Source organism: Tupaia chinensis, unplaced genomic scaffold (genome assembly GCF_000334495.1).
Source record: "Tupaia chinensis unplaced genomic scaffold, TupChi_1.0 Scaffold000175_1, whole genome shotgun sequence".
NCBI lineage: Eukaryota > Metazoa > Chordata > Mammalia > Scandentia > Tupaiidae > Tupaia > Tupaia belangeri.
Genome location: NW_006159650.1, coordinates 168991 through 176080, shown reverse-complemented (window position 1 = coordinate 176080; position 7090 = coordinate 168991). Strand labels below are relative to the sequence as shown.

At 47.5% G+C, this 7090-nt stretch overlaps 1 protein-coding gene across 1 annotated transcript in view; it reads right to left on the bottom strand.

Moving 5' to 3' along the window:
- The window catches only part of DOP1B (DOP1 leucine zipper like protein B), a 156093-nt gene that overhangs the window by 103436 nt on the left and 45567 nt on the right, over positions 1-7090 (bottom strand). The window contains 3 exon segments of the mRNA XM_027770948.1: positions 1322-1445; positions 2032-2130; positions 4360-4549. Of these exon segments, the coding sequence (XP_027626749.1) occupies positions 1322-1445; positions 2032-2130; positions 4360-4549 (413 nt within the window).

Genomic DNA, 7090 nt, shown 5'->3' with positions numbered 1-7090 from the left:
GATGGCCACACCGCAATCCCTTCTCCTCCATTCTCCTCTCGGGATCTTGGGCACGCACGCACACGCGCCCAGTGTGAGTTTTAAGCCACCGGGTCTGGGACCCGAACTGCGGTCGACTACATGAGAGTCTAGCGACATAGCCATTACACTAACTGCTGGTCCCATACAATATGGTTTTTTCAAGGCATACTTGCACTGCATATCGATCAAGTCAAAGGTACTACCATACACACGATCCTCAACAGATAAATTTCCATTATGTCTGTCAAGTGCTTTTTCCTGAGTCTCCCCCCCCCATTTTTCATTACTTTTATTTTCAATTGACAAGGTATAAATGTATACAACTGTGAGGTACAACATGATGTTCTCCCATGCTAAGAAGAGAAAATAAAGACTGACCAGGACCTTTTGACTTGGGTGTGGTATGGTGCATATGTTGAGGGTTAATAGAAGCACTGAAGCTCTTTCACAATTGCTTTGCATGCTATCTTTTCTTAGGTGTTTGAATATGGGAATTTAGAAAATTCATGAACGTGTTATCCTTTTTTAAAGAATTGTTTAATTTTATTTATTATTATTATTTTTAAAATTTGCTATAGTGCACAAGTGATGATGAGAGAGAGAGAGAGCAAGAGAGGGAGAGTTAGAAAGCAAGCCATCAAGTCCAGGACTTGAACCGCGGTTGGCCATGTAGAAGTCCAGCACCTTAACCACCTCACAACCTGCTGGCCGAAAAGTATCCTTTAAGCTCTGTGATTTCCTAGTCATCTCTGCGAAGACTTCCAACCAACAGTCAGGCTCTTTGCCAACGAATTCAGAGACTGCATGCACACACACACATACACACACACACACACAGAAACACAGCCCCAGGGTACTTCACACTCACCAGTTATCCAAACATCTCCCAGACATTCTGATTTATATGGATCTTCTCCTTTATTTACACATATTCCACAATGTTTGTGGGTTTTCTCCATGTACACCCCCATCCCATGAAACCTCTATAGCAACAGGCTTCTATTTGCATAAGGTTTAGCAGTAATTTTTGTGGAATTGAGAGCTCTTACAATGTAATTCAGTTGGCATTTTTAAAAGCCCTTTTATTATTTCCCCTTAAAAAACAAAAAGGTGCAAAACAACCAAAGTTATTTATAAGCAATAAATCTCAACTAGCCAGTGCTGCATTTAGTCAGTGTGGCATCTTTCCACACTTCATGATTCAGAAACATATTCCCAAGATCAACACTTATCCCCACTATCAGCACTAACGGGGCTCACATCAGCCTTGATTTTAAAATGGCCCCAGAGCACTCAGTACCTAGTAACCACGCATAGAGTCTTCTGTTCAGAGACATGTCCCTTCTCAGCAGGGTCTGGGTGGCGGCTGAGAGAATGTGCACGATGTCAGATCTGAGCAAGGGGATGGTTCTCTCGTTGGAGTCCTACGAAGAGGACAGAAGGAACTTTACTGTAAGGGACTGGTAACACACAGTGCTGACTTTCTGACATGCAGCCTTTCCCTTCCCGTCTACAGAGCTTTATTTAAGAAGGGGTTGGCTCTTTATACATTGTCCAAGCTCTTTAGTATTTGCTACTGAAACATCACCCTCACAAAAATGAACCAGCATCTTATTTATTTATTTTAATTACTAGAGGCACGTGTGCTTGCCAGAAAAGGGGAGAAATTACCCTTCCATGGGTTGTAGTCACACTGCAACACCTTCTCCATTTTTCCACCCTCTTGAGATTGTGTGTGTGTGTGTGTGTGTGTGTGTGTGTGTGTGTGTGCGTGCGTGTGCATGTTTTAAGCTGCTGGGGCTGGGATTTGAACCACGGTTCACCAGTGGGATCTGGTTTCTCCTAACCACCAGGCTATAGGGCCAGCTAGAACCAGCACTTTCAATTGGCTGAGAACAAATGATAACCACCGAGTGGCTGTGCTCCCTTCTCAAGACAGAACGGCTTGAGATGTACGCTTCCTCCACACGAAACAGTGATGGCTTATCCAAACAAATGCAGATGGCTTACCAGACAGGTATAAAATGGGAAGAAAAACAGAACAATTTCCAGATTGTTTCTTTGCACAAGAACATTTGAATCCAACAGTGATGCACATAATGATTTTACCTGTAAAGGATAAAATGGCATTAGATTTCATTTCAGATATAGCTGACAACATTTTCAGGCCTCTGTTTATAATCATAAAAATGAAAGTAACCTTTTTGGGGAATCTTTTATTTATTTTTTCAAAGGTTTCTGCCACAAAGTGTGTGCACGCACTGCAGAGAGACAGAGAGATACAGTAAGAAGGAAAGTGCGACATTTGTGGGCAGATAGCCATGCTGCAATCCCTTCTCCATTCTCCTCCTGGGATTGTGGGCACACACAGCTGTTATTATTTTCAAGCTGCCAGGTCCAGGATCAGACTGCAGTCAGCCATGTGGGAGTCCAGCACCTTAACCACCACACCACCTGCTGGGCCCTTTCCTGGGAATCTTGACACTACCGTGTTAAATCTCATGAAGAGAACACGAGGCTGCAGGTCAGGAAGGTGCGGTCGGGCAGCTATGTGACAGGGGAGCTCATGGGGCTACAGATCTTACCTGTTCTCCCTGAGATCTCAATCCTATGATCTCCCCAAAGGGATTCTAAAGCTCTCAAATCCATGGTCAAATGGATTCCAAATCAATTTAATGCCTATTCCGATTGTCATTTCCATACACCGACAAGTACAATATAGATGGTAATAGATAGGAGCCATAGACAAATGCTCACAGAAGCTGCAAGGATTCAGAAAAGGAGAGGAAGAGCTCTTTCAAGGGTGAGAACAATGAAGCTGGTGCAAAAGCCGGGCTTAAAGGACAGGACCAGGCCTGAGATTCAAGGAGAAGAAGAGAGGCAGCGAGTGCAAGAGGTGAGAACAGCCCGTGGAACAAAGACACAGGCCTAAGAGGCCAGGCTCCCAGCTTGGCAGGGATGCAGAGGGTTGGAGGAGAGCGTGAGGTGTTTGGTAGTCTGGGGCAGACTAAGAATATTCTTGAGTTTGGACTTTATCTGCAGGCAAAAGCAAGCCAGATAGCCATTCTTTCTTTTTTTTTTTTTTCTTTCTTTCCTTCCTTCCTTCTTTATCTATCTTTTAAGAGAGATTTTTGTTATAGGGTGTGTGTGGTTGCCAGAGAGAGAGAAAACGAGAAATCTCCTCCCAGGAGGATGGCCACACCGCAATCCCTTCTCCTCCATTCCCCTCTCGGGATTTTGGGCACACATATGCACGTGTCTGGGACTAGAACCACAGTGATTACATGAGAGTCCAACAGCATAACCATTATGCCACCTGCTGGTCCTGGAAGCCAGATATTCTAAAAGCACGGGACAGCGATGAGGAAAGCAGTGTTTTCTCTTAACAATTGATAAGGCTGAGGTAAACAGTAAGACAGTGGGATGAGAGAACACAATAATTCTGTTTCTGTCCAAGAGCAAAACATGAGAAGCCAAATAGGACCACTTATGTAGAGACAAAGGTGACGCTGACAGGGCAGGAAAAAAGGAAACATATTCGTGGGGGTCTCCTACATTCCAGTCACTGTGGGAAGTGCTTTTCATCAACGGTTCGACTTAATCCTCAGGCGAAATCCCCACTTTGTAAAGGGGGTGGGCTCAGAGGCAAGTCATCAGGCTGCAGACCTCACTTGTAATTCCACAGGAACATGTCAAGGCCAAATGTGAGCCCACCACCAGGGGGCGACAGATAGCAAGCCATTAGAAACCGGAGAGGTAGGTTGGGGGAAGAGACAAACATCTGGGAAGTTCCTGGTTTTTAAAGTCCTGAGAAGGGACGGCATTGCCAGGGAAGTTTCCCCGAAGGCCTAGGGATAGACGCCCAGGGTGTCCCAGCAATTCGGGTTTGGGAGCAGCCACAGGAGGCAAGGACAGCAGGCACAGCACCGAGGGCATGGTGCTGAGGCCGGGAGCGTGAAGATTCCTGTGACGACGGCAGGAAGGACACAACGCTCTAGCCAGGGCAGAGCTGGGCAGAGGCTATGTGTATGGCGTATGGCGGGAGCAGAGTGGTGGAGCCTCCAGACGGGGCCTAGCAGGTGTGAACGATGCTCATTTGAATATATAAATCTGAATGTTCGTCTTTCAGAAACAACACCCTGACCTGGACAGGTGCCTCCTGCTGCCTCGCAGCTTATCCTCACAGCTTACCTCAGTCTTGGAAGGCGGCCCTTTGCCATTGCTCCCTGATGTCCCTTTGCAGCCCCAGTGACAGTCTGCCTGTGCGCGTGCACGTGTATGTATGTGTAGGCTGTGCTTGTGCCCCTCCCTCAACACCCATGGGGTGCAGGCACCCACCGTCAGCTGGTGATCCGTCCCCAGCACGTACGCCTGCTCCTTGCCAGGCAGGTCCCTGCTGATGTGGCCCACCACGAACAGCGAGGCAGGAAGGCGGATGGACGGGCTGGCCAGGACGCTCCCCCAGAGTGCAGTGTAAAACACCTCCTTGCCGACCACCAAGGACAGTCTCAGGAGCAGGGCGTCGGTTCTGTCAATGATAAGAGACGAAAGAACTATCGAAGAATGGAAGGGCCCCTCCCTGTCACCCCACATCTGGTGTGGGAACAGTCACCGTGGTTGAGACTCTGACTAGGGCAGTACTGTCCCTTGTGAGCTGCCACCAACCCTGCCCTTCCTTTTGTGTTTGTCCACTTGCCAGCTGTCACACTGAACATGAATTTGCTACATGTCACCAAGAGGTACAGCTTCTTGGCCAACAGGAAGCATCTGAAGGGTTGTGTGACGGTGGTTCAAAGACCCATCTCTGCCCCTGGCCTTGCCACAGATACATGGTGCTCACAGAAGGGCCATTCCGCTGTGACAAGGGGCTGAGCAGAGCAACCTCAAGGGCAAAAGGAGTTGTTTATGTGTCCAAAATCAAAATGAAAAAAAAGCTGACGTGACCAGCTGAAGACTTACATGACTGTAAGAATGCTCCCAACTTGAGCATGGCCAAATCGTGCCAAGCGACTCTGAGATACGGGGGACAAAATTCACCTGGGAAGCCCAGTACCTCCTGCAAGTTCCATAAAGCCTGGGATGCTGCTTCCTTTCCATCTGCCCACAGCACCACCATCTGCTGACACCCACTCCGAGACGCTCGTGCGCTGAGCCCAAGGTTTCTGCAGCTCTTATCTGCATCTGGGTCTCCTGTGAAGCAGTCAGCACCTTCACACGCAGCCTCGGGGGAAGCTGCGTCATCAGTGGACCCAGGCCAGCTTTTCCACTGACATCAGCCAAGGCTGGCGTCTCTCTGCATGGTGATGCACCTGCAGACTGTGGAGCCACCCTCCCTGCCAACACAGAACCACCTGCTGGCTGGGCAGTAGCATCTGCTAAGAAAACAGCAGAGGCAAATGCCCACGAGGAATTCTCCTAACAAGTGAGTTGATTCATCACCTGAAAGGATCCCATTTCTCACATGCTCTTATTTGCAAAGAAAACACACTCACACAAAAACTAACACAAGGAGTAGCCTCGTCAGTATGGTGGCTCACTCGGGGTTCTGGAGTCAGCCTTCCTGTGCCCAAACCTTGGGCCCGATGCTGGCTGTGGCACGTTGGACAACCTTAACTTCAGCACATCCATGCTCAGATATATGACAAGGAAAGGGCCTCTACAGCATGGAGATGCAGTGACAAAAGGGAATGTCTGCATGGAAACGCTACAGGAGATAGAGCCAGGGCTGGAGCCACATTGCCCACCGTCACCTGAGGCCTGCTGTGTTTGCTGAGCGTCATCACAGTGCCAGAGTATGTGTGCTGGACACCGCTGGCATCTGAGAAAGCTGAAGGGAATGCCACTTTCTCACTTTTACTAGTATTAGGACCCAAATTGACTTCAGCTTGCTTTTCATTATTGCATCAATAATCAGTTAGGTATATAAAAAATTTCATGCAAAAATATACTTACTACCCACTTATATTAGGAATGAATGTCTGGGCCGGCAGGTGACATGGAGGTTGAGGTGCTGGACTCCCACATGGTCGACCACAGTATGAGTCCCAGACCTGGCAGCTTGCTTTCTCACTGTCCTCCTCTCTCTCCCTCCCTCTCTAGTGACCACATAAGCCCTATAGCATATTTAGAAATAATAATGAATGAAATGAAATAAATAATTCTTTAAAAAAATAAATAAATATTGTTCTCCTTAAAAAGTCTGAGCCTTTTTGTCTCACTAAATATTTGTGGCAAATATTAAATATTAAATATATCAAAGCATAATAAATTCTTAGATAAAGCAAAAATAGTAAGTAACAGCCAAACATAAAGGAAAAGCACACAGAAAGGCTTTGTGGTTGAAGTTGCTGATGAGCCGCCTATTAAAAGCTGAGCGAACTAATAGTGTTTATCTTTGCCTAGCTCTGAAAACAACACTGTAACAAAGCCCTGAGTTGGGCAAAAGCACCACTCAGCAGCTGCAGTCATGGTAAGTCAGGCCAGATGGGTCACTGTGTCCCCTGGGCACAAGCCTGCCAGGAAGGTTCTGCATCGGGCAACAGGATGCTCCTGAGCTGGGAGACTCCTACAGCAACAGATGAAAGCAGGAAACACAGGGCACTCCTCACTCTCCAGGATCCCTTGCACAGGAAGACCAACACTCAGATAAAACCCATCACAACCACGATAATGCATGCATACTGACAGCACAGTCCCCTTGCTTAGAACACGATTATTTCCAAAGCATATTCCACAGAACACCAATCACTCTTATAGGAGTTCCACTGTCAGAAAGCCCAGGAAGGGGACTAGCAGTTAGCGTAATGGCTATGTTGCTGGACTCCCATGTAGATGACAGTGGTTCAAGTCCTGGACCTGGTGGCTTAAAACTCATGCCAGGCACGTGTGAGTGTGTGCCCAAGATCCTGAGAGGAGAGTGGAGAAGGGACTGTGGTGTGGCTATCTCCCCTGGGGGGGGGGTCATTTCTCACTTTCTGTCTCTCTTTCTGGCGAACACACGTGCCCTATCACAAAAACCTCTCAGAAAAAAAAAAAAAAAAAAAAAGCACAGGGGGGCACACAGGCGGCA